The sequence below is a fragment of the Eurosta solidaginis genome, chromosome 5 (assembly GCF_040869045.1).
Source record: "Eurosta solidaginis isolate ZX-2024a chromosome 5, ASM4086904v1, whole genome shotgun sequence".
NCBI lineage: Eukaryota > Metazoa > Arthropoda > Insecta > Diptera > Tephritidae > Eurosta > Eurosta solidaginis.
In genome coordinates this window covers 105,642,846-105,670,272 of record NC_090323.1, presented here as the reverse complement: position 1 = coordinate 105,670,272, position 27,427 = coordinate 105,642,846, and the positions used below count along the sequence as shown (strand labels likewise).

The window sequence follows — 27,427 nt, the reverse complement described above, 5'->3', positions numbered from 1 at the left end:
TAGCGAGCTATAGCAGTATTATTTTGAATAGTAGAGTTTCATTTGAGCTGTCAATCAGTTTGGTTATTAAGTAAGCTATTCGTTGCAAAGTACAAGTGTTATTCTGAAGTACTTGAATAAAGGCCATTTTGCATTATTACATATTGGAGTTATTTATTCAACAGTTTAGCGATACGAACTTAGCAGAAGATTGCAAATAAGAGGATTTGCAAGTAAATTCGTTACAATTGGTGTCAGAGGAGGAATTGTTGAATAAATTCCAGAGGACTACAAGGACATGGCAAAGTTCAGTGAATTGAACATCCAGCAATTGAAGAAGGAGTTGGAGAGCCGTGGATTGAATACAACCGGCAATAAGATCGAACTTCAAGCACGGCTACGAGAGGTAATGGAGTTGGAAGGAATTGATGTGGACGAGTATGTCTTTTATCCCGATGTGGAAAAGCCAGCGACTAAATTGGAAGAGAAGATAGAGACTCCGAATGTAGACACTAACGCGATACTAGCAGTGCTGAAGCAAATGTCACAAATATCAACCGATATGTCAACACAGCTCGAATCGCAAGAGACACGTATAACATCGAAGATGGAAGCACAGGAGGCACGTATTTCAGAAATGTCATCGCAAATGTCATCTCAACTGGAAGAGCAGAAGACATATGGCATCCCAGCTGGAATCACATGGGACACGTATTTCAGAAATGTCGACACAGATTACATCAAAGATGGAAACACAACTGAAAGAGCAAGAGGCGCGTATATCATCAAAACTCGAAGCGCGTATAGACGAGAAAATAACGCAGTTTGAAGAAAAATTTGAGGCAGAGGTGGATGCTTTGAGAGGTCGTATACAGGAATTGCAACTTAATCGTCCAGCAGTTTCAGCGAGTAATCCAAAGGTAAAAACACCATCCTTTGACGGTTCTGTTCCTTTCCAGGTCTTTAAGCTACAGTTTGAGAAGACCGCATCAGTGAACAACTGGAATGTGGAAGATACAGTTGCCGCACTCTTCGTAGCATTGAAAGGACCAGCTGCCGAAATCTTACAGACTATTCCAGAGTAGAACGGAACAGTTATAACGCATTGATGGCTGCTGTAGAACGGCGATACGGAAGCGAACACAGGAAACAGATATTTCAAATAGAATTGCAAAACCGCTACCAAAAAGCTAACGAGACTTTGCAGGAGTTTGCTTCGGACATTGAAAGATTGGCTCATCTTGCAAATGCGGACGCACGCGTGGAATACACTGAAAGGGTAAAAATCCAGAGTTTCATAAATGGCATACGGGACGTGGAAACGAAGCGAGCTACATACGCAAACCCAAAGCTGACATTTTCTGAAACGGTATCACATGCATTGACTCAGGAAACGGCCTCACTATTGAGTAAACCAGCATACAAAGCTCATCGTGTAGAAGTGGAAAGACCAGATTGGGTAGACACTATTTTGGAAGCACTGAAGGGATCACAACAGAAAAATGCCGGAGTTATTAAATGTTTCAAGTGCGGCAACCCAGGTCATATTGCACGACATTGCAGCAGCGGTCCCAATAGCTCCAACAATGTCGGTGGTCGTAAACGCAGAGCAGAAGGTGATGAGCAAATATCCAAGACCACTCAATCGTTAAACTAAATCGAGTCAGCCGCAAGGGGCGACAGCTGGCTCCCGCAATTGAATGCCCCATAATCTCTATCTCGCAGATTGGAAGAAGATCGAGCAATCTTACTGTTGGAGGACATGTGGACGGAAAGGAACGGTTACTGACTGTAGATACGGGTGCATCTCATTCCATCATTCGAGCAGATTTAGTCAACAAAAAGATAAGACCATTGCTTGGAGCAAGATTACGTACAGCCACGGGAGAGGACACCCAGGTAATTGGAGAAGTAGAATGTGAAGTCGCAATTGGGAACGTCACGGTAGTACACAATTTTATAGTGGCAGAAATTGTTGATGAAATCATAATTGGAGTGGACTTCTTAATCGACCAGGGCATCAAGATCGACATGCAAAGCAAGACGATGCGATATAAAAATATGGATGTACCACTTAATTTCGGCTACGAGAGAGGATACAGCAATAAACGAGTGCTGGTGGAAGAGAGTCAGCAAATACCACCAAAATCCGAAGCAGTCATCTGGGCAAAGGTTGATGGAGATTGTGGGACAAACAAATTGTGGGTTGTCGAAGCAGCAAACAAATCAGCACTAAACATACTTGTAGGAAAAACCCTGGCTATGACAAAACAAGATGGACGTATTCCGGTAAGAGTACTCAATGAGTTCAAGTCACCACTCAAACTGACTAAAGGAGCTATTTTGGGAAGATGCCAAGAGGCTGAAGTAGTTATTAACTGTGAACAGCTCCAGGAACACGTTTCAGCTAGTAATACTGATCTTTCAAATGACATCACGGCATGGATGCAGGGGCTAGAGGAAGCATATCAGAGTAAGGCAAAACAACTGCTCCTAAAGTACGCGAACATATTTGACCAGGATGATTCTAAACCAGGCCGCACCAACGTTGTGAAACATCAAATTGACACTGGAGATGCGAGGCCGATCCGTCAAGCTCCACGTAGTGTTCCACTGGCGAAGCGGGAAGTTGTGAGTCAAATCATTCAAGAAATGAGCGACAGCGGCGTCATCGCACCATCAGCTAGTCCATGGAGCTCACCGGTAGTACTTGTAAAAAAGAAGGATGGAAAAATGAGGTTTTGCGTGGACTACCGGAAGTTGAATGACGTAACGAAAAAGGATAGCTAACCATTGCCAAGAATTGACGACACTCTGGACTCGCTATCTGGTACGAAATGGTTTTCCACACTGGACTTGAAAAGCGGCTACTGGCAAGTTGAGGTGAAGGAGGAAGATAAAGAGAAAACAGCCTTCAGTGTCGGTGATAGTCTTTGGCAATTTACAGTGATGCCTTTTGGACTTTGTAATGCACCAGCTACTTTTGAGAGACTCATGGACCATATACTGAAAGGACTTCATTGGAAAATATGGTTGGTGTACCTGGACGACATCATCGTATTGGGCAAGAGTTTTGATGAACATCTTAAAAACTTGGAGGAAGTTTTCCAGAGAATAGCTGGCGCTGGTCTGAAGTTAAGTCCCAAAAAGTGTACGCTGTTTAAAAAGGAAGTAAATTATTTGGGCCACAAGGTAACGACAGAAGGTGTCTGTACAGCAAATGAAAAGATAGAGGCAGTAAAGGATTGGCCAAGACCACAGAATCTGCATGAGTTGAGAAGTTTCCTTGGGCTGTGCACATATTACCGCCGATTTGTACCAAATTTTGCCAGCTTAGCCCATAGTCTCCACGAGCTAACAAGGAAAAATAAAGCTTTTGAATGGAAGAAGGAGCAAGAAGTAGCTTTCCAAACATTGAAAGAGCGGTTGTGCACTGCCCCAATGTTGGCATACCCGATTCCAGGAGCAACGTTTATTCTAGATACAGATGCGAGCGGATATGCTATAGGAGGCGTTTTATCACAACTGGTCGATGGACAAGAGAAGGTAGTTACATATTACAGCCGTTCAATTGGAAAACCAGAGAGGAACTATTGCGTTACACGGAGAGAGCTGTTGGCATTGGTAGAGTGCATTAAACATTTTCACAAATACCTCTACGGCCAACGATTCCGTGCCAGGACAGATCACGCAGCGTTGAAATGGCTGCTGCAGTTCCGTAATCCGGAAGGACAATTGGCACGGTGGATCGAGCGACTACAAAGCTACGACTTTTCCATTGAGCACCGAAAAGGTAGTACCCATGGAAATGCTGATGCAATGTCACCAAGACCATGTAGTTTGGAATGCAAGCACTGTTCAAAAGCCGATGCTAAAGAAGACATTATAGATGTGCGGCTAATGAATATAACATGTACAGATGAATGGGACAAGGAACAGCTAAGAAAGTGCCAGCTAGAAGATGCAGATCTGTCACGTGTTATGCAAGGGCTCGAACGAAATGAAAGACCAAACAGAGAAGAGATGTCAGCAGAGAGTCCCATTGCGAAGTCATATTGGGCACAGTGGAACAGTTTAGAATTGATATCCGGTTGCCTTCATCGAGTATGGGAGAGTGAGGATGGTAAATACAAGAATAAACTGATAGTTGTTCCCAGAAAGAGGATTCCTGACGTGCTCAGCGAGCTGCACAATGGTCCAAGTGGAGGTCATCTTGGAATCACAAAGACACTCGAGAAAATTAAGCAGAGATTCTATTGGGTTGGTTGCCGTCAGTTGGTCACTGAGTGGATTGCGAACTGCGAGGTTTGCAGCAGAGCGAAAGGGCCCAGAACACGAAGTCATGGCCAGATGAAGCAATATAACTCAGGTGCGCCATTTGAAAGGATCGCCATGGATGTCGCAGGTCCATTTCCTACTAGCAACCGCGGAAACAAATACGTACTGGTGGTTATGGATTATTTCAGTAAATGGCCAGAGGTATACCCAATCCCAAACCAAGAAGCAGAAACAGTAGCAGAAGTGGTTAAAAACGAATGGGTTGCAAGGTATGGTGTACCAATGGAGTTACATTCTGACCAAGGCAGGAATTTCGAATCAGCTGTGTTCCAGGAAATGTGTAAGTCATTGGGTATTCGAAAAACACGGACAACTGCATTGCATCCTCAATCCGATGGTATGGTAGAACGATTCAATAGAACATTGGAGGAGCACTTAAGGAAAGTAGTGGACAAGTACCATAAAGAATGGGATACCCGCATACCATTATTCTTGATGGCTTACCGATCAGCAGTGCATGAGACAACGGGCCAAACCCCTGCAAAAGTAATTTTTGGCAATGACCTGATTTGAAGTTTGGGATAGATGCCAATGCGGAGAGAAATGTCAGGAAATCCACTAGTGATTTGGAAGAAGAGCTAAGAGAAATACATGATCTGATAAGGCAACGAACAAAGATTATGAGTGACAAGATGAAAGCCAGATATGATAAAGCAATTAATTCAGAAGGTTTTCAGGAAGGAGATTTGGTGCTGTTATACAACCCGCAACGAAAAAAAGGTTTGTCCCCGAAATTGCAGTGTAATTGGGAAGGCCCATACAAAGTTGTAAAACGGATCAACGATGTAGTGTACCGCATACAAACCATCGGTAAATCACGAACCAAAATGAAAGTGGTCCATTTGGAAATGCTGGCAACGTTTAGATCGGGAGATTTGTCTGATCGGGATGATCAGACTTAGGAGGAGGGCAGTGTAACGAATGTTAGCAGCACTGAGCTATGCTATCGTCTCTAAGCCGATGCTAACCAGTGACGTGAATGCACATCAATAATTCAGTCATTATGTATCTACATAAACGAAACAATAACTGCGTCTACATATATGTACCATGTACGTATACGAGCAGCGAAGCGGCAATGCACAAACGCATGCATATATCTTATCTGAGTTGTCACAAGAGAGAGCAATAATTTGTGCACGTAGTTGTGGCTGGCGATTTTGTAGCCGAAAGTAACTAGTAAGTTCTGGAAATCGAAGAGCCTAGAAGTATGCAGCGTAAACTATAAAAGCGGGGCAGGCGAGTAAGAAGTAATTCAGTTTGATTTGAGATTTGGATTAAGTGCTATCTAGCGAGCTATAGCAGTATTATTTTGAATAGTAGAGTTTCATTTGAGCTGTCAATCAGTTTGGTTATTAAGTATTCGTTGCAAAGTACAAGTGTTATTCTGAAGTACTTGAATAAAGGCCATTTTGCATTATTACATATTGGAGTTATTTATTCAACAGTTTAGCGATACGAACTTAGCAGAAGATTGCAAATAAGAGGATTTGCAAGTAAATTCGTTACAATATGTATGTGTCTTGCGATTGCCAATAAAGCGCTGGGGCAGTTAGCTTTGATTTCACCAAATCGTCCGTTGTACTATTTATTTGATCGAGAGTTGCAGGGTGAACAACAATTCGATTGTGACGATTTACCTACATTTGTTCAATCCAACATCACCAAATTGAACAATCAACAAAAGGATATATATGACAAAATCATGCAAGCTGTTTCTGATAACACTGGTGGATTATATTTTTTGGATGCACCTGGGGGCACCGGAAAAACATTTGTGATTTCATTGATTTTAGCAACTATCCAATCGCAACAGAAAATTGCTTTGGCACTCGCTTCTTATGGAATTGCTGCAACTTTATTGGATGGAGGACGAACAGCTCATTCAGCTTTAAAATTGCCATTGAATATACAGGTGGTTCAACTCCAACCTGTAACATATCCAAAAATTCAGCGATGGCAAAAGATTTGCAACAAGCAGCGGTCATTCTATGGGATGAGCGTACAATGGCAAACAAAAAATCATTGGAAGCATTAAATCGAACGATGCAAGATTTACGTGGAAACCGAAGGCTTTTTGGTGGCGCTTTAATTTTATTGTCAGGTAACTTTCGACAAACATTGCCCGTTATTCCACGATCAACACCGGCAGATGAGATCAATGCATGTTTGCAGTCTTCCCTTTTGTGGCGATTAGTGAAAAGATTAACATTACACATAAACATGCGTGTTCAGTTGCACAATGATCAGTCTGCAGAGCAGTTCTCGAAATAACTGCTAGAGATCGCAAATGGTTTGATTACATTGCCAAACAATTTTTGTACAATTATCCAATCAAAAGAAGAATTATTTGAATGAGTGTTTCCAAAGATTGTTCAAAATAACATGAATCACGAATGGTTGAGAGAACGCGCAGTACTAGCACCGAAAAATGTACATGTCAATGAAATCAATCATCACGTTCTGAAAAAATTGCCAGGTTTGGTGACAACATACAAGTCAGTGGATAGCGCAATGAATCAGGATAACGCAGTGAATTATCCTATTCAGTTGAATTTTTGAATTCATTGGAACCGTCTAGTATGCCACCGCATTGTTTAAATTTGAAGGTCAGCTCATCGTTTATTTTATTACGGAATTTGAATGCTCCAAAGTTGTGTAATGAAACAAGACTGAATGTAAAAAAGTTGATGTCGAATTTAATTGAAGCAACAATACTGACCGGCAAAGCGAAATGTGAAATTGTGCTTATACCGCGAATCCCACTGATACCAACCGACATGCCATTTGAATTCAAGCGTTTGTAATTTCCAGTGCGCCTGTCATTTGCTATGTCAGTCAACAAGGCACAAGGACAAACGCTTCGAGTATGCGGATTGAATTTGGAGGAAGCGTGCTTTTCGCACGGACAGTTATACGTTGCCTTTTCCAGATGGAAAAACGAAAAATGTAGTGTATCCAAATGTTTTGGATTAAGAATTGAAATAAAGATTAAAAAAATTCTATGATATTTTATTCTTTTTCCAATATTTCTATTGGTGTAGCGAAGCACACCGGGGTCCCGCTAGTTTAGTATATTTTGCAACAGAATTTTAGCTTCGCTTCTGGTGTCACTAGTGGTGTTAGTGTCCTCTGCTAATTGTTCTAAGTTTTATAGTGCATTCTCTAGCCTATCGATGATAACGCTAACCGCATGTATTCTGGCGCTCCATCGTGTTTCAGATTCACGTTTGACAGTTTTTGTTAAAGCATTTTTTAATTATTCCCATCATAACGTTGAAGATGAGAAAAAATAGACATATGCTATTAATTGTTCCACAACCTGTAGCAAGTGTTCCGGATATATGCATGCATTTTTTATTATAGACAATTTTTTCAAGAAATCAATATTTTCCAGAAATCAGTTATGATAAAAATGCAAATTATCCAGGAAGTTCTGCTTTGCGCACTATTTGGCGCCCCCTGTGAGTAGCGCCCGGGGAAAGAAGCCCCCTTGTCGTCCTCCTCCACCCTCGTCATGCCACTGGGGAGATTAGTAGATGTGTATATAAAATCAAATATTAACGAGGAAATATCTTCAGCACAACATGCTTACACCATAGTCATGTCAGCCGATACTGCTTTGCACAGGGTGGTCATGAATATAGAGAAAGCTCTGGAACGCCAGGAAGATGTCTCGAAAAAAGCAATCATGGACAGTCTCGATTAAAGTTCATCCAGCTTTAACAAATGGGATCGGCTCCATGTTAAGCTGCAAAATGATCACATCGCAATGGGTCTATGCGAGACAACCAAATCTGTTAACAGAGGAACGCCGCAGGGTGGACGTCCAATGCTGTGGACGCTGTTTCGTGTAGAACAAGCTAGCTGGACAAAAACAAAGTTCTTATTCCAAGAAAAGTGTAATGAGCAATGAAAGAAAACAAACAAAATAACGGGATTTTTGCTTTTTTTTTGATATTTTTGCTCATATATATTGAGTAATTGAAGTAAGAAGGCAGGAGTGGCCGTAAAATGCATTGGTTAATTTGCAAAATTCTTGTTGAATATTAAGCTTCATATTTCGTTTAAGTGAACACTTTTATATAATTTTTTTGATGGATTCTAAGCTCGAAGGTAAGTAAAATTTTTTAATAGTAATTCTTTCGCAATTAGAGTAGTTTTAATATATTTAACATTCCGTTATTAAGAAGAAAAGGTATTTTTTCTCTATATTTTTAACTTTAGGGACAAAAAATTTACATACATCCGCGGACATCCGGGCTAAATTTTACATATGTTACCATTGCGAATTCTTTGCACATCTATTTTTTTTTTTTTTTTTGTAGATTTATTTATTTTAATTTTTTTTTCCGAATTTTTAGAATTTTTTAGAGTATTGAGATTTGTAGTCCATTCAATTTAAGTACAATAAAGTAATATTCTTAAGTCCTTTAAATTTTTTTGGATTTATGTCACTTATTCACATGAGTTACTGTATATGATATAAGCAAATGTATGCATATGAACATATGAAGTAAAATTTTGGAAAAAAAATAAAAAAAAAGAACATATGGCTGAAAAAAATGACGTAGTTGTAATAAATGACTGCATATGAAACGGAAAATTTCAAAAAATAATTTTTATAGCTTGTTCTACACGAAACACTGTGCGCTGGTTATAAACCAATTGCTTAAGCGGTTCGACGGAGGACCAGTCCCGACATACGTAATGTATGTCCTACATGCGATGTCCCCACATGACACCAACCATCTTTTCTACACATCCCCCCTCAGGACCTTAATGGCCAAAAGCATCGCGTTAGCAACTGCAAAAAGACTTAAGGCCTCGGAGCAGCTTGAGTACAGGTCATATGGTCATAGCAGTATAGTGGCATCTTATATCGGGCAAATGGAACATATGGTCCCGTGCCTGAGCTTAGAAAGATATCCACAATCGGAGGGTTGGTGCAAGGGTGCAGAAATGGTAAAACATACTACTCATGTCTATACGGATGGCTCCAATTTAATGGAAGGGGTCGGGTATGCTGTTTACTGTGTACATCCAGAGGTAAGTAGATCCTGCAGGCTGCAAGATTGCTGCAGCATCTTTCAGGCGGAATTTATAGCTGTGAAGAAAGCAGCAGAAATTCTAGAGGAAACGTGCCTAAGCTGCAGTCGCGTCAATATTTATATTGATAGTCATGTGGCGATTAAGGCAATAATCTCACACATTCATCAATAAATGTTCTGGAATGCAAACAAGCATTGAGAGAAATTCGCTCAGCCTGGGCCATTCATCTATTTTGGGTTGCTAGTCATAAAGGGATAGAATGTAACGAAAAAGCCAGTGAAAGCATGGTGCAACACTTGCTGAAACGGCTATAGACGTCCAAATCCGTTTGGGAGAAATTAAAATGAGATAGGAAAGGCGTGGACAAAAGGGCGGGGTTGCAAAATTTCTAAGATCATGTGCAAAGCGTACGATATTAGACTCACAAAGTGGCTCATATTTCTGAAGAGAGAAGACTTAAGGCTCACGACGGGCATACTAACTGAACACTGCGATCTAGCGTCATATGCTTTTAAGTTAGGCCTGGGCGAGCTGCTGGAAGAAATAGTGGATCACATTCTCTGCTCGTATCCTGTTATGTGGGTGTATTATTAGGGGCGGCAGAGTTGCTAGATCTCGAGGCAGAGATTAAGCTAGGTCCTAGAAACATTATAGTATTTTCAAAGAGGATGGAGTTATTCTATAACATAAGTCCTCTTACCTCATTAGGGTTTGTTCGTTAACCAAATTCTGGTAACTCTATGGACACATTCAGTCTATGAGACGTCTTTATTGACCGACCAGTTCAATCTAACCTAAACTAGGTCCTTCTGAGTGGCACCGGCTAATATTTTGAGTAAACTTCTAACGTTATTCGATGTATGTTTATGTATTGGAAATCTCCTCATGATACAAATCTCAATACAATTCTATCCACGACTTAATATGTTCACTTATGACTGTATTTTCTTACCCCACTTTAAATGACCTACTCGACCACTTAACTTTTGAAGTATTTTCGCATTGATTAGATAATTTTACACCAAGTTCTGACAAATAAGTCGAATGAAGCATTGCTCCACAAACGCTCGGTATGCTCAAATTGAGCTCAAGCTCAAAAATTTTAAAGCAATGAATATTAAGCAAGTATGCGAGTATCGTTGCCTGAAGGCCCGGGCTGTCCAAAAATGTGCGAACAAAATCTGGTGATTTACTTTAAATGTTTGTTCTACTAATTCTCTTGAGTTAAACTTTCTAAAACATCCACTAAGAACTACTTTGTCAAATGGCGTATATGTTATTTGTGAAGATATATATATGTGTAGACATTTGTGAATATCACCTGTTTATTGTCAACAGATGTAATCCAAAAGTTTGGGGTCAGATCATTTATGACGCCGTTACACTTTGCGTCGCAGTGCTTTCACATTCACCACTACATAGTACCTACCAAAAATTTCACGAAGGCACTCACTGAAGTGAATGAATGCTCTTATATCATAAGAATTTTGCCCCTATGGCCAGAGGTTTTTAAACCTAAGTTTTGTAATTAGATTAGATTTTTTTTAGCTTTATTTGCGTTTTCGAGATATCGCCGTAAAGGTGGACCAGGGGTAATTCTAGAATGTGTTTGTACGATATGGGTATCAAATGAAAGATGTTAATGAATATTTTAAAAGAGAGTGGGCCTTAGTTCTGTAGGTGGACGCTTTTTCGAGATATCGCCATAAAGGTGGACCAGGGGTGACTCTAGAATGTGTTTTGTACGATATTGGAATCAAATAAAAGGTGTTAATGAGTATTTTAAAAGGGAGTGGGCCTTAGTTCTATAGGTGGACGCCTTTTCGAGATATCGCCATAAAGGTGGACCAGGCGGGACTCTAGAATGTGTTTGTACGACATGGGTATCAAATTAAAGATGTTAAAGAGTATTTTAAAAGGGAGTGGGCCCTAGTTCTGTAGGTGGACGCTTTTTCGAGATATCGCCATAAAGGTGGACCAGGGGTGACTCTAGAATGTGTTTTGTACGATATTGGAATCAAATAAAAGGTGTTAATGAGTATTTTAAAAGGGAGTGGGCCTTAGTTCTATAGGTGGACGCCTTTTCGAAAAATCGCCATAAAGGTGGACCAGGGGTGACTCTAGAATGTGTTTGTACGATATGGGAATCAAATGAAAGGTGTCAATGAGTATTTTAAAAGCGGGGTGGACCAGGGGTGACTAGAATTTGTAGTTACGATATGGGTATCAAATGGAAGGTGTTAATGAGTAATTTAAAATGGAGGAGCCTCCAAATGGGGAAGCCTCCAAATTAATAGGGAATCAGAGGATGTGTTCTACTCCCAGCTGGGGAGAATGTCCTGGGCGATGACGGTATTTACATGCGACTTAGGCTCCTATCCCAATAATCGCAATACGCTTAATGCAGGGGAGAAAATAAATGACATAAAAACCAGAAAGAAGAGGCAACTGACGAGGGCATGGGTGCAGTGTTGGAGTTGTTGGAAGCGGAAAAACGGCTCAATGGTGCAGTGAGTTTTAAAAACAACGACAAATTTGCTTAAAATATGCGAGGTAGAAAGAGACCCACTAGGCTATAGCCGTAGAGTCGGAGATGTTGGAAGTGGACAAACAGCTCAATGACGCTGGGAGTCTTAAAAATAAAAAAAATCCATTGCTCAGGGGCAGATAATTTGTATAGAGACAAACAGCTCAATGGCGCTGCGAATCTTACAAATAAACCTCCAGCACGTTAAACTGACATCGAGCGAGCTCCTCCTGAGAGCTGCTGTCATGTTAAGAAAACATCTATACTTATGTATGATATCTTACTTTACCACTGAAGACTCGTAGTGATCGCAGTAGAGAGGGAATAAGATCCGTCCCTTATACTAGCATCCTGCAACATGGCCCATAACGTGGCGGCCACACTCAAAGAGTTCGAAAGGGTGGTGTGTCAAGAGTGCAGAGGACGGATTGTCATAGGTGCGGGTGCGAAGATGCATTCAGGCGTATAGGGGAGGGGACGAGGGACGATATTAACGATGGTTAATATTAGTTGATAGCATTCCCGCATATGTTGGCGAAACGTCAAGTAAATTGCTTGATATCATAACAAGCTCTGAGCATGATTGCGACGGCAGCGGCGGTGGGCTACGGAACGCGTACCAGGGCCGGGATGAGAGGGGAAGCAAGCTGGCGATGGGTTTACCTGGACAGCGGCGGCTCGTTCCGGGCGGGGTCGGTTGGCGGTATCGGATTGATCGGTAGCCTTCGGCAGGATCGGTAGTCCGCGGGGTCGGTCACCTGGGGAAGAGACTGCGAGGACTCGGGTTAGTGCTGGTTTCACCGCTGGTCACCCCCGCCTCCCTACTTGCACACTAGTAGAAGGTGCGTAAGGGGCGGGGTTGTACCAGCCGAGACGCCGTGGGTCGACCCGTGGCGGAGGGGAAGTGCACCTTAACGGCACAGCGGTACCCCTTGTGCGCACGCTCGGGCTCACGGCCGAAACCAGAGCTGTAGAGAGGGGGTCGTGCGGTCGTTCGGGCGGCGAGTCATTCCTTACCAGACCAGGACGACGGAGGGAAGGGTAGTCCGAAGACACCATTCGCGTCGTCTTGGTGCAGCAGGGGGTGACTCGCGCCACGGCCGCACCCTCTTCTCTCCAGATAACTAGAGGGAGTGGTCCCTCCGCTCCGGCCAGCCTACTAAAACCAGAGCTGAGGGGAGGGGGGTTATTTTGTCATTAAGGCAGCAGGCCGCTCAACACCGAAGTGGGCGACGGAGGGAAGAATAGTCCGAAGACACCACTCGCGTCGTCCAGCTCAGGTGAAGGGTGACTCGCGCCATGACAGTGCCCCTTTCCGCTTAGTCCGAGCCGCGGGGGAGGGGTTATTTCTCATTGAGGCGGCGGGCCACTCAACACCAGGGTGGGCGACGGAGGGAAGGATAGTCCGAAGACACCACTCGCGTCGTCCAACCCTGGTGGAGGGTGACCCGCGCCATTACAGCGGCCCTTCCACTCAGCTAGCTAGCCGGAGTACCAATTTTATCTTTAAAAAGACAACCACACCCGCTGGCTCACCTGCGAGGACTGAATTGCAAAAATGCAAATTCGCTGTTTATATGGGTGGTGCCGCAAACTGGTTGAGAAATCAATACAACATTATTGTGATTTTCTTGTGCTTTTCTTGTGTTGACGGAACACACCATTGGTTTGCTATCAGTCGTTGGTAGCGTGTGGTTATTTACCATAGTGGTTGTTGGCTATGCTATAGAGAAATAAGTACAGCGGGGTTCAGGTTTAAGTGAATAAGGAAATACAGGGGGTGATGTTATTGTAACGCTACGTTACAGTCCCCCTCCCACTTCGATTGACGGAAAGCTGCGGTGGGGAAAGATGGATCTCCAGGCATGGCCTAGGTATTATGCCGGTGTGCATGTGGGCGAAGCACTTTATTAATTTTTTTTTCTCTCAAAAATATACAGAGCCATTCCACTTATATCTGACAGAATTTATGTTTATATGTCACGTTTTAAATTCATTTGTATAACGTAAGAATAATTACATTTCTTTGTTCTTAAAACTAAGAGTATATTTCATACAATTCATTATAATACATTATATTCTTCTTCTTCGTTTCCATCTTCCTCGGGTTGTGGTTTCATCATGGCCATCAGGTATTCGGTAAATTGTGACCCGAAAAGAATTGGTCCCCTTTGTGTTTTTGCCCGGTTCGTTTGCCATTGGTACTGCTCCCTCCGTGTGTACCCGCTCTGACATCGTTTTATTTCACCGAAGTTTATGCCTGCTGCACATGCTTTTGTACCCTCTTTTCTGACCATGTGTATTGCAAGTGCCATTTGTGGAATCTCGTAATCTCATGTGCGGTGGTCGCTCAGGAACGGTGCTAACGCTTTTCCGCCGAACTGCTTCCCATTTTTGGTGATGAAGGTTTTCGGACAACCAAGTGAGTACATGACCTTTTCTGGTAGCGCTTTGAGCACGCTTGCCGTTTTTGCTTGGCGCGCCGGGATTAACTCCACCCACTTGTGGAATTTGTAGATCATGGCGGGGGGGTATGTACTTCTTTGCTTGGACCGTGGTAGTGGTGGCACGAAGTCGGCGGTTACTGTTGCCCATGGCTGCGGATATTGCATGGTTGCCAATAATCTCACCGGGGTCTTCTCTGTCGCTTTTTATTGTGTAAAATATGTGTGGTCCGGTGTTTTGTAACGGACGGCAAGAGAGCGCATTGCATATCGCGTTCGGCGCTCTTTTTCGGTACTCTTTTTTGATGTTGTATTTTTGTATAGCCGGGTAACGGGGGTAGAAGCGTTGCCTCAGCGGTCGGTTATGTTTACGGATGGTCGAATGTTCGGCTGCGGTAATTGGGCTAACAGTTTTATTCATTCGCTTCTGGTTGTGCTGCGGATTTTGACCATTGTTCACGTGTTCCCGGCTATTCATTGCACATAGTGTGTCTAGCTCGGTTGATCTCCTGTTCAAGGTGACTTCTAACGGCTGGCCATCTAGCGCGAGGGTGATTCCCTTTCCCGTAAAAAGTCCATTCCTAAGATCATCCGTTCTGCCAGGTTCGGGATGACGGACATCATTCCGTTAGTCGTCGTCCTTGGTACGTAATCCTTGCTGGGTAGGAATTCGAACTATAGACACACGTCTGGTCTTCCAATTGGACGCTCCGCCTGCGAAAATGTGGTTTGATGTTGTTCCTCTCCAGGTGGCTTCGTATTGACTCATCGGCGTATGAAAGGGTGGCGCCGGTGTCCACTAGCGCGCGCACGCTCATGCCCTCGATGGTTATCGGTATGTAGAAACGGTCATCCACTTGCATTTCGGCAGCGGGCTCGCAGCTTGGTGGTTCCATTGGCTTCTGTGGTCGAACAAATAATGCTTGGCGGCTTCCTCTCACATAGTTTGACGGCATCCTGGATGTGTTGTTGCCGGTGGATTGGTTGGTCGAAGAGCATAGGCAGTCCCTGGAGAGGATGTTGTCTTGTCCACACCTGGAGCCGAACATTTTCCAGCGGCCCCTGCATTGGAAGCGGCGGTGTCCGCGTTCCTTGCAGCGCCAGCAGCACTCCTTGCTATCATACTCCGTTTGAAGATGATACAGGCTGTGGTTCGCCACTTTACCCTGTTTCGCTTCCTCGCTTTTTAGCAGCTCATATTCCTCTGTTATTTCCTGGAGCTCATCGATCGTCTTAAACTCGCTGCGCTTGACGAAGAGGCGGTATTCAATGCGTAGGCCATCGTATATTAGCTCGAGGTGCTTTTCCTTGCACATTGTCGGATGCTGGCGGATCAGCGTTTCCAATGCGAGGACGTAGTCCTTGCCTTTTTCTCGGCCTTGTTGTCTGCGTTTTCGGATGGCCTCCTCTAAATGTTGAAGATGACGCTTAGGCAGGAAAAATTTTTCACCTCCCTTCGAAAATCGCTCCAGTGGTTGATTTGTTGTTTACGGATGCGGTACCATTGGAGTGCTTTGCCACGTAGCAGTTCCGGCAGCGTTAGGTCGACGGGGATGCGGTAACATTCGGCGAGCTCCTCTATCCTCTCCAGAAATTCGTGAAGTGACTCCTCTCCCGAAAAATGCAGATACCAGTGGCGAACGGTATTCATTAGCTCACTGGTGCTCATTTCGTCTCGTTTCGGTGGTGCGCGTTCTCTCTCATGCGCATGCGGTTGGGGACTGTGAATCGGGATGATGGGGATTGACTTGGTCGGTGGTGTGGGGGAGATGTTTAGTGTCGGTGTTGGTAGTTTAACTGGTTTTCCTTCGTCCTCTTCTACTTCCTTCTCCAACTCCTTCAGTAGGTCTTCGCTTGATTTCCTCGTGCGTTTTGTTTGCACTTAAGTGCTCAGTGCGCGGCGCAGATCGTCTACGGTTTGGCCCTCCACGTGAATCGTATGTTTCTTGCAATCCTCTATCAGCCTCTCCCTTTTCAGTAAGTAGATCCAATTGAGTGAGTCGGTATTCAGCATCGTAACTTCGGAGGCCGGTGTGTTTGTTGGTTCCGATGGTGTGTTCGTCGAACCCGCCACGGCAGTGTTGGTGGCTGTTGTATTTGTTTTTCCACGGTCATCTGCGGAGAAGGGGCCTGCTCGGGCGCCATTTATGAGGTGGGTTTTTTCTAAGGCTGGGGTAACGCTCAGTCAATCCAGAGTCGAGTAAAGGTCCCACAAACCCCTACTGAATAAATACACAATTTTTATGTGTTACGAACACACGCACACACGGCTGGAGGTATTAGGCGGGCAGCAGCTTTCTGTCGCAAGACGGTGAGGGGGTCGGAGCGGCGGCTAACGGTCGTTGGAGCAGAGGAGGTTAGGTAGGACGGTTGAACGGTCGCGTAACGGACTGATTGGTACGGCGGTACGTAGGCAGCGGCGGGATAGAAGCAGCGGCTTAACGGCGGTAGGATGGCGGACGGCCAACGGTCGTCGTAGGAGCGGCGGGACGGATGCAGGGCTTAACGGCGGTAGGATGGCAAGCGGCCAGTGGTCGTCGTGGCAGCGGCGGCACCAGAGGGCACGATGCGACGGCAGCGGCGGTGGGCTACGGAGGGCGTACCAGGGCCGGGGTGAGAGGCGAAGCAGGCTGGCGATGGGCTTACCTGGACAGCGGCGGCTCATTCCGGGCGGGGTCGGTTGGCGGTATCGGATTGATCGGTAGTCTTCGGCAGGATCGGTAGTCCGTGGGGTCGGTCACCTGGGAAGAGACTGCGAGGACTCGGGTTAGTGCTGGTTTCACCGCTGGACATCCCCGCCTCCCTACTTGCACACTAGTAGAAGGTGCGCCACGGCCGCACCCTCTTCTCCCCAGTAACTAGAGAGAGAGTGTTCCCTCCGCTCCGGCCAGCCTACTAAAACCAGAGCTGAGGGGAGGGGGTTTATTTGGTCATTAAGGCAGCGGGCCGCTCAACACCGAGGTGGGCGACGGAGGGAAGGATAGTCCGAAGACACCACTCGCGACGTCCAGCCCAGGTGAAGGGTGACTCGCGCCATGACAGCGCCCCTTTCCGCTTAGTCCGAGCCGCGGGGGAGGGGTTATTTGTCATTGAGGCGGCGGGCCACTCAACGCCAGGGTGGGCGACGGAGGGAAGGATAGTCGGAAGACACCACTCGCGTCGTCCAACCCTGGTGGAGGGTGACCCGCGCCATGACAGCGCTCCCTTCCACTCAGCTAGCTAGCCGGAGTGGCAAGTTTGTTTTTAAAAAGACAACCACTCCCGCTGGCTCACTTGCGAGGACTGAATTGCAAAAATGCAAATTCGCTGTTTATAAGGGTGGTGCCGCAAACTGGTTGAGAAACCAGTACACCATTATTGTGATTTTCTTGTGTTGACAGAACACACCATTGGTTTGCTATCAGTCGTTGGTAGCGTGTGGTTATTTACCATAGTGGTTGTTGGCTATGCTATAGAGAAATAAGTACAGGGGGGTTCAGGTTTCAGTGAATAAGGAAATACAGGGGGGTGCTGTTATTGTAACGCTACGTTATACATAAATGATACAATATACATAAATGATATTAAAAACTGTCTGAGCCATTGCAATATTAGGATTTTTGCAGATGATGCACTATTGACTGTAAGCTGTGCATCGGAGAGAGAAGGACTTAGGCGCAGTATATAAGTGGTTGTGTCAAAACAGGCTTAAAATAAGTATTGACAAAACAAAATTTATGATATTAAAAAGGAAATCTTCCGTAGAAGAAAATACGTCGCTGAAAATAGCAAATTGTACGATTCATAAAGTAAATGAAATGAAATACCTCGGAATAATAATTGATGAGAAACTAAAGTTTAACGAGCACCTCAAATATACAGAAGCTAAAATATCAAAAAAAAAAAAAAATAGGATTCATGATTCGTACTTGCAAACATGTGAGAAAATATTATAAAATAATGGTATAAAGGTCCATTATAGAAGCTCACTTCATATATTGCCCTACAATTTTATTGACCTTAGCGGACTCGAATATCTCAAAATTCCAGGTGAAGCAAAATAAAGCAATGCGGTTTATCCTTAAGAAACGTTACGATACATAAATACATTAAATGCTTGAAAGCCCAAATTGGCTAAGTGTAAAACAACTCATCGTATACTATACTTTAAAATTTATACATAACATTAAAATAGGAAATCAGCCGAAATAGCTAAACAACCGACTGATATACAACAACGAGGTTCACGATTACCAAACAAGAAACAGAAACAACTTTCGCCTGCCAACAGTACGATCGGAGTTCGACAAGAAAAATATATACTACGAAGGACTGAGAGAATACAACGATCTCCCAATTGAATTAAAACAATGCCAAAACATCAATGACTTTAAGAAACTACTGTATAATTACTGCAAAGCACAACCTTTTAGATAATGATCTCATAGATATACAAATAATTTAGGTCTACAAGACTGTATAAAATAAATAAATAAATAAAAATTATCCGCAAGGGAAGTAACCAAGACACTGGAAGCCTTTTTCTCCATTATTTCACTGCAAACCTGTGACTTGCCAACCACTCGCATGATTTCTGAAAATTACATAGCACCGTCACCGCTCTAAACGCCATCAACATGCATATTAATTCAGGGTTAAACCAAAAACCCTCACCACAATAGTAAAAACTATATATCCCTTGCGTTTGGAGTTTTTTGGATTAGCGAAATTTTACACTATTACCGACCAAGACTTCAGCGGCCATATTTACGACGTGGACGACGCAAGTTTCAGAAATATTGGACATCCACGTCGATGGCACTACGCTACCGACTGTCCCTCACACAAAAATACTGGGCGTCATGTTCTATAGCGACCCTGTGAATTGGCGAGTAGATAGTCGCATTGTACCCAAAGTTCAAATGAATAACAAAATCCCCAAGTCCCTGGCTGACAGCGCTTAGGGCAAAGCTATAAAGCAATGGGCCTGCCGCGTGTATGCTACGCGTCTCCGAGTATTCAGCCGTTTGAACCAATAGGTCATAAAAGGACTCTCAGAGCCATCCACAAGGTGCCGGCGTAGGACTTTGCCTAGAAAAACCCGTTCTCAATGTCAAATTCTCGAAACTCGCAGTTGAGTAAAGCAGACTTCCCAGAGAGGCGCGCATCAATCTGGCACGCATCGATCTAGATACTGTAATAGGTTTAACTCCATATTTTCCAGTCTCAACCAATGTGCGTTTTTCATGTAGTCTGCCTACACTATTTGTAATGGGAAACCAAAGCCTGTAACACCCATGTCATTTCCTAAAAATGTGTTATGTAATTTTTATTAAAAATTTAATGTTATATGTTAAATTCTGCCTCTTTTTCAATATTTGTTAGTGATGAAACAGGACAACAAATAGTGCATCTGTATCTAATGCTCTTTAGCGCTAGCTTAAAATATAAATAAATAAATACACGGCGCGATAAAATCCGAAGAGATTTTAGGCCTGGCTTCTCTTCCAGTTCCCGTCGTGCTCCTTTTAATTTTTCCTACAAATTTGAGGGACCTAAATGTTTTACGCCGAGTCCGAACGGCATCTGCAGGGTCTTTGGTTTGGTGGGCGGAGCACGCTACCACCACACCACGGCGGTCGCTACCTTAGCCAGCAACTATTTTCAAATGCTACACATATATACAAAATTGAAAAATTACACGGCGCGATATACCTTCGAGATTCTTTTGCAATTTGTGACGTGCTACATTATAATCTTCATAAAATTGTTTCATGCCCACTTCGAACGGCATTTTCGCTGAGAAGCTTTTCCTGGCAGAAATACAGCCCGGAGCAGTGCACGGACTTTTAAAAAGAGAATGTTGGTAGACGAAAAATTAAAATAGTGGTAGAAGTTGGTAGATTTTTTTCCAAGAAAAAAGTAGCTACAGTTTATATTTGTACAAAACAATTCATATTTTATTGTAAAACAAACAAAGCACATGTCACGGAAATAACACTTTTAAAAAAACAGTAAACAAAACGAAAAAATGCATATAAATTTGTATATACATAGCTTATGCCTATATGATACTTGCTTGTTGTATTTCGAGCTTGAAATACTGACGAAAATTTACCGAAACGTCTAATTACAACATTTTTCCAATGTATCAAGAGTACTGCCACAAAATAACCGACTTTGGTATTTACTTAAACCTTTTTTTATTTTCGTTTGAAATTATTCACAAAAAACTGATGAAAATAGCGCAGAGAAATATTTGCGTGCACATTTACCACATTTATTTCATGAACAAGTTTATTTCTATGTATGAGTTAATCGGGGATTGCCCGTATTGCTTTAAATGTATGAAAACATTTATTTCAAGCAATTTTTAATTTTATAATTTATTTAATAATTTGGGAAAAAATTAAACAACGTGACATCAGGACGGACAAGGCGACAGCTATTTCGATTATACCTTGTAAATCTCTTCAAAGCCTTTTCTCCCGGGAGTGGGGTTCGAACCCGCACTCCTACGATAGTTGAAATGGTTACAAACGCATTCAACTACGTCATGCCTTAGTTGTTGTAAAGTTTTTCCCAATTGCCTTCTTTTGCATATATTAATCTTCTACACATCACATACTTCGTATGTAATTATGTGTTGAAGTTATGCATGTTTGTAAGGCGGTTCCAGAGAAACTTGGTATTGTTGCTGTTTTTGTTCTGTTTATAGAACTACAACGAATTAACTGTTTGTATGAGTTAATCAGGGATTGCCCGTATTGCTTTAAATGTATGAAAACATTTATTTCAAGCAATTTTTAATTTTATAATTTATTTAATAATTTGGGAAAAAATTAAACAACGTGGCATCAGGACGGATAAGGCGACATCTGTTTCGATTATACCTTGTAAATCTCTTCAAAGCATTTTCTCCCGGGAGTGGGATTCGGATCCGCACTCCTACGATAGTTGAAATGGTTACAAACGCATTCAGCTACGTCATGCCTTAGTTGTTGTAATGGAAACAGCTGTCGCCTTGTCCGTCCTGATGTTACGTTGTCTAAATGTTTCCCAAATTATTAAATAAATTTATTTCTTGTTTGAATTCGTACACAAACTTTTCAAAATAAAAACCGTAATAAATGTAATCTTCGTTTGAAAGCAATGGCAAAATTATTATATACCTAATGATCGCAGTATTTGGTTTCAATGCGAATATGTATATTGAAATGTTGGTAGATTTTTGGGCTTTGGTGGTAGAAGTGGTAGAAAATGAAAATTGGCTAAAAAGTTGTTAGATCTACCAATAAAGTGGTAAAGTCCGTGCACTGACTCGGAGTATTTGCCATAGTATTGGCTTCGCTTAGAAAAACTGGTTTCTAAATTTTGTATGTTGCTTTGCCAGGATCTTCGGTGTGGTAGGCGGGGCAAAAGGCAGCTGCCAAGGGGCGACCACGCCTAGACATTTTTTTTTCTAATTGAAAAAACGTGTTTATAAAGTTTTTGATGTGACTTTTCCCAGGCCTTGAACGCAAGATCTTTGCTTTGGTAGACTACCACGGCAGCCGAACAAACACATTTAATTCAGGTAATTTCATTTGTTATACTTTTAGGTGGAATGGTGCAGTCTCAAAATATAAATCAGCAACAGACCCCGAATTTGGTCGCACAACTACAAAGGCAGTTACCGAATCAACAAAATATGTCGGTACAGCAGTATCAACATCACCCAACACAATACTAAAATTGGTTTTTCTCCTTAATTAATAAATTCAATGCAAGAAAAAAGTAAAATATACTTATTTTTAGTAACAAGGTAATAAAGGGTGTTAATATTGTGAGAATCTGAAAAATGCCGCCCGGATAACCATAATAGGTATGTATGTATATAAAATATTTTTTATTACCCAACATAAAAATCCGCCTTACATATTTAGATGTTGATAAGTTAAGTATAAAGCATAAACAAGGCCGATCGCATTATTTTTCTTTAAGAGGAGTACTATGCTCAAAGGAAGAACCAATGAATACCAAATCCATCGCTGCCCACAGGTAAACGGTTGCTAACTGCATTTGCCGGTGACGCGAACAATTACAAGCATTGAAATTTACGCCGCGCCACCGACTAGAGCAGACTGCCCAAATCATTCTTAAAAAAAATTTTTATTATAGACTCGAGTAAATAAATTTACATTTAAAAAGACTGTTCTTTATTAAAAACTAGAGCAACTGAGTTTTATTTTATTCGTGAATTACAGAACACTAAAGTAAGTTTAGTGATACGTGCGTCATTGCACTTTCCTGAAAAAGACATGGTGAACTTAATTTTATACCCTCACCTCATCCCTTTTCAATTTTTTTTTGTAAAATCACAAAATATTTTTTTCGGGCTGCTGCTAGATGCTTGTTAATAAAGCAAGCGGCCTCGTGGCCAAATTGTTTGCCTAAGTCCGAAAATTCTTTTTGTCTACATTTCTTTTTCTGTCCCATTATCTTCCATTTTTCTTCTTATTCTTGTCCATCCCTTATTCAGTTATTCTCCCCCATCTCCCTAACCCATTACCACTACCACACTATTTACCAAATATTGAATACCCCACATGACCGACTGATTTCGAACTCTTTTCTTTTTTTAATCCACTACGAAACTATGAAACTTACGTTGGTACAATTTGCAAAATCGAATATCTACGTGCGAAATTTCATTCAAATCGGTTAGGCTGTTTCCGAGATCGTTCCGCATATACAAACAATTTTTACTCGTTGAAAGTAATACGATTTTATATACAGGACATTTTGCGTTTATTTATTCGACAATTCAGTGATTCGAACGATAGCAGAAGGGCAGAATAATCGACAACCCTTAAAATTGGAGAGGAATTGTTGAATAAATTCCGAAGATTTTGAAGACAACATGACAAGGACATGGCAAGGTTAGGTGAATTAAATATCCAGCAGCTCAAAAAGGAGTTGGAAGCTTGCGGATTGAATACTACTGTCCATAAATCCGAGCTACAGTTACGGCTGCGGGAAAAGATAATACAGATTGCAGAACAGTTGAAAGAACAAGACACGAATAATACTACAACTCGAAGCACAGGCAGAACGCATTACAGCAAAGCTGTAAGCGCAGAAAACAAAGGTCTCATCGCAGCTGAAGGCTTTTAATGAACGAGAAGATCAAAGTGAGGTCGAAATGGATGCTTTTACACGTCGTATCATTTGGATTACTGGCTGTTTCAGCGAGTATTCTAAAGGTACAAACTCCATGTTGTTGTTGTTGTTGTAGCAGTGCTTCGCCCCATCCAATAGGTGCGACCGATCACAAACTGTCATTAATGTCCACTAACGGGAGTCCAACGAAACTTGCTGTTCCAACAGAGGTGGACCATAATGAGAGGGGTGTTAGAGGCGTTGGTTCCACATTACAATTATTAAAGAGATGGTTGGTGTCATGTGGGGACACATTGCAAGCAGAGCATACATTTTGTATGTCGGGGTTGATTCTGGATAGGTAAGAGTTTAACCTGTTACAGTATCCAGATAGAAGTTGAGCTAGAGTGACTCGCGTTTCCCTGGGGAGTGTGCGTTCCTCTTCCTCAAGTTTTGGGTATTGTTCTTTAAGTACTGGGTTCACCGAGCAATTCCTGGCATAAAGGTCCGACGCCTGTTTGTGGAGTTGACTGAGGACCTGCATGTGCTTTTTGGCTTCATACGGCTGTGTTCTCAGGTGTCGTACTTCCTCATAATGCTTACGGAGATTACTTACTCCTTAAGCCCCTGGGTGGTGTTGGCTCATCAATAAGATGTCTGTTGGGATGCCCAGGTTTCTGGGTATTCAACAGGAAATGTTTGGTTAGCATGTCATTCTTCTCCCTGATGGGGAGTATTCTCGCCTCATTATGTACATATATGGTGTTCTGGGGACATAAGAAGACAGCCCGTGGCGGTTCTGAGAGCAGTATTTTGGCAGGCCTGTAGCTTCTTCCAGTGAGTAGTTTTTAGGCTTGGCGACCATATAGGGGACGCGTAGCATGCAATCGGCTGGTCAGTTGCTTTGTAAGTGGTAATGAGCGTTTCTTTGTCTTTTCTTCAAGTACTGCCAGCAAGAGATTTGAGGATTTTATTACGGCTCTGGATTTTCGGTACAACTGTGGCTACATGCTCACCAAAATGTAGATCCTGATCAAACGTCACACCCAAGATTTTGGGGTGTAGGTCGGTAGCGTAGTGCCATCGACGTGGATGTTCAAAATTGTCGACATTTTGGACGTCCATGTTGTAAATAAGGTCGCGGAGGAGTTAATCGGTGATAATGCCAGGTTTCGCAAATTGGAGAGATCAGGGAGGTAGCCGTTTATTTTGTTGCAAAGCTCATCGATCTGTGGGCCTGGGCCTATGGCCATTATTGTGCAGTCATCGGCGTAGGAAACGATAGTAACTCCTTCTGGTGGCGAAGGTAGCTTTGATATCTAGAAGTTAAACAAAAGTGGGGATAGCCCACCACCCTGTGGCACCCCTTGTTTAATTTTTCTTGGTTTTGATGTTTCGTTTCTACATTGCACCGATGCCTGCCGACCACCCAGATAATTTGCGGTCCACCTTTTAAGACATTGAGGAAGGGTAGACCCTTCCAGGTCTTGCAGTAACGTGCCATGGTTGACCGTATGAAAAGCTTTTGATAGGTCTAGCGCAACGAGTACTGCTCTATGGTGGGGGTTTTGTTTTAAACCGCAATTTATCTGGGTGCTAATGGTATTTTGCGCGGTGGTGGTGCTATGGAGTTTTCTGAAGCCATGCTGATGACAGGCTGGCTGCAAATTTGCTTTGAAGTGGGGGAGCAAAATGACTTCAAGCGTCTTGGCTACTGGCGATAGGAGAGAAATCGGGCGTTATGACTCTCCTATGTTAGCTGGTTTCCTAGGCTTTAGGAGCGGACCACCTTGGCCATTTTCCATTTTTCGGGAATGACGAAGTTGGAAAGACAGGTTAAAGACATGCGCTAAATATTTGAAACCCCCTTTCCCTAAGTTTTTAAGCATCGACATGGCTATGCCGTCTATGCCCACTGCCTTGGATGCAGTGTTGCCAGGTGATGAAAAGAAAAGAAGCTAGATTGGCAAAAAAAAAGGTTAGAAAAAGCTAAATTTAAAAAAAAGAAGCTAAAAAAAGACCAGAAATTTTTTTGGTTAATTCATAAAAATTTTTTTTTATATTTTAATTTATACATTTGTAAATAAACACTTATAAACATATCTTAAACATAACCTCTTGTTTCAAAACATATCAGGCACATTTTCCTTGACTAGCACATGGAATTACTTTAAATGATTGCATATGTGCATATACACAAAAAAAAATATTACAAACTAATTATTTATATAAAATATTCTCCGTCTGAAAAATCAGAAGAGCTTAAGTCTGCGTATAAAGTTTGGCTATTTACCATAGATATGAGATCATCGGTAATTTCAAAATCATTACAACATTTAGATAAGCGTTTTAACGAGCATCTAATATTAAGCAGCGCATTAAGCATTTTGATTTTTAGTTTGTTCCTTAATTTAGTTTTCAGAATTTTCATGCCACTAAAAATTCTTTCAACCTCCGCGTTACTGAGTGGTAATACTAAAAAACTAAATATGAAGTCGACAAGTTTTAAAAAAGGTGGTTCGTTTAATGCATTTTTATGTTCTCGGACTTCCGACCAAAATTTTATGGTGGAGTGTAGATTTTTCCATTGTAGGTATTAGGTGTTCACAAGAACTATTGAAATTATTTTATTTTAGAAATTATTAAAAATACATTCGGACTAAAAAAGGTTAGAAAAAAGTCACGAAGCTAAACCCAAAATTTCAAGGCTAAAGGCAAAAACAAAAGGCTAAATCTATCCTCGAAAAGGCTAACCTGGCAACACTGTTTGGATGGTTTAGCATGACCGATGGCATCCTCAACCTCTTTGGCGGTGATGGTAATTGGAGACGCGCTGAATGTATGCTTATGTGCGTGTCTGTTGGCGCTCCGTCTATCTTTGTCGACCGTAGAATGCATTATATATTGTCGGCAGAAAGCGCTCGCGCATTTTTTCGCATCCGATAGCACTTTATCGCGGTAGGTATGCCTGTCGTAAGCGGCGATTAAATACCAGATTCAAGGGGTTGTGTAGTGCAACCTTTTCAGGTTGCCAGCGCAATATACAGCTTCTCCAAACCCATTTGTCAACCTCACCTATCCGCGGCGAATCCTGTTTCACTAACAGACGAGGCTCTGGCGACCCCAATCTCCTCATGAAACTTGGTGGTGGGGAGGGTGGGATGGACTGAAGGTTTAATGTGGCCATATAAATCGTTCCCGAGATGGTCGGGCTAGCACCTTAATGGTGCTGTGTTACCGGAGCGTACCGGATCTGTATCCGGCAAAGGACCATCACATCGATAACACTCCCCAAAGCCTTCGGGGAGCAACCTTATCGCAATAACAACAACAACAACATAAGGTCACGTTCTCTCGCTAAATTTGCGGCCTCCGCTGGATAGTGAGGCCAAATTTCGGGAATTCTACCGGCGGGAATGAAGCGAGCCGAGGCGGATTCAATAACCTTGCGGAAAGCACGCTCCCCTTGGCGAGCATCAGTCGGGATAGGGAGGGTAGTAAAGCGGCTGTCTTGTACTCATCCCACTCTCCTTTTTTTAAGTTTATGAAACTGCATTTTTCGATGACGATGAAGTAGGCGGTATGCTCGAGCGAAACAAGTATACGGAGGTGTTCGGATGCCAATGTTACCATCGGCTGTCATTTGATGCAGTTTACAAGTCCTGCGCTCACGATTGATATATCTGGCAAACTGTGACAGCTTCCTACCGTACGAGTGGAGGCGTCTCCGTTTATTGTGCAGAACGTCGTTTCTTCATTTGTTCCGCCAACATCTCGCGCCTGCTGTCCGCCTGTCCGCCTATATATCGTGATTGGCCTAAGATAATGCGCTTAGCGCCAGTGAGTAAGGCTCTGATATTAGGGAGATATCCACTGGGACAACAGGTGGCAGGAAGGATGTAGATGTTGATGGTTTCTATGTTTACATCGCCTGACCGGACAGATAAGCCGTCACGTTCTAAGACAC

The 27,427-nt window shown here is 42.7% G+C and overlaps 1 protein-coding gene across 3 annotated transcripts in view; it reads left to right on the top strand.

Annotated features, from left to right (window-relative positions):
- kto (kohtalo) overlaps positions 1–22,101 on the top strand; it is a 693,872-nt gene extending 671,771 nt beyond the window's left edge. For all 3 annotated transcript variants that reach the window (XM_067791816.1, XM_067791814.1, XM_067791813.1), the window contains one exon: positions 21,921–22,101. In XM_067791816.1, the coding sequence (XP_067647917.1) occupies positions 21,921–22,051 (131 nt within the window). In that variant the 3' untranslated portion in view covers positions 22,052–22,101. The remainder of the gene's footprint in view (positions 1–21,920) is intronic.
- Positions 22,102–27,427: the final 5,326 nt, after the last annotated feature.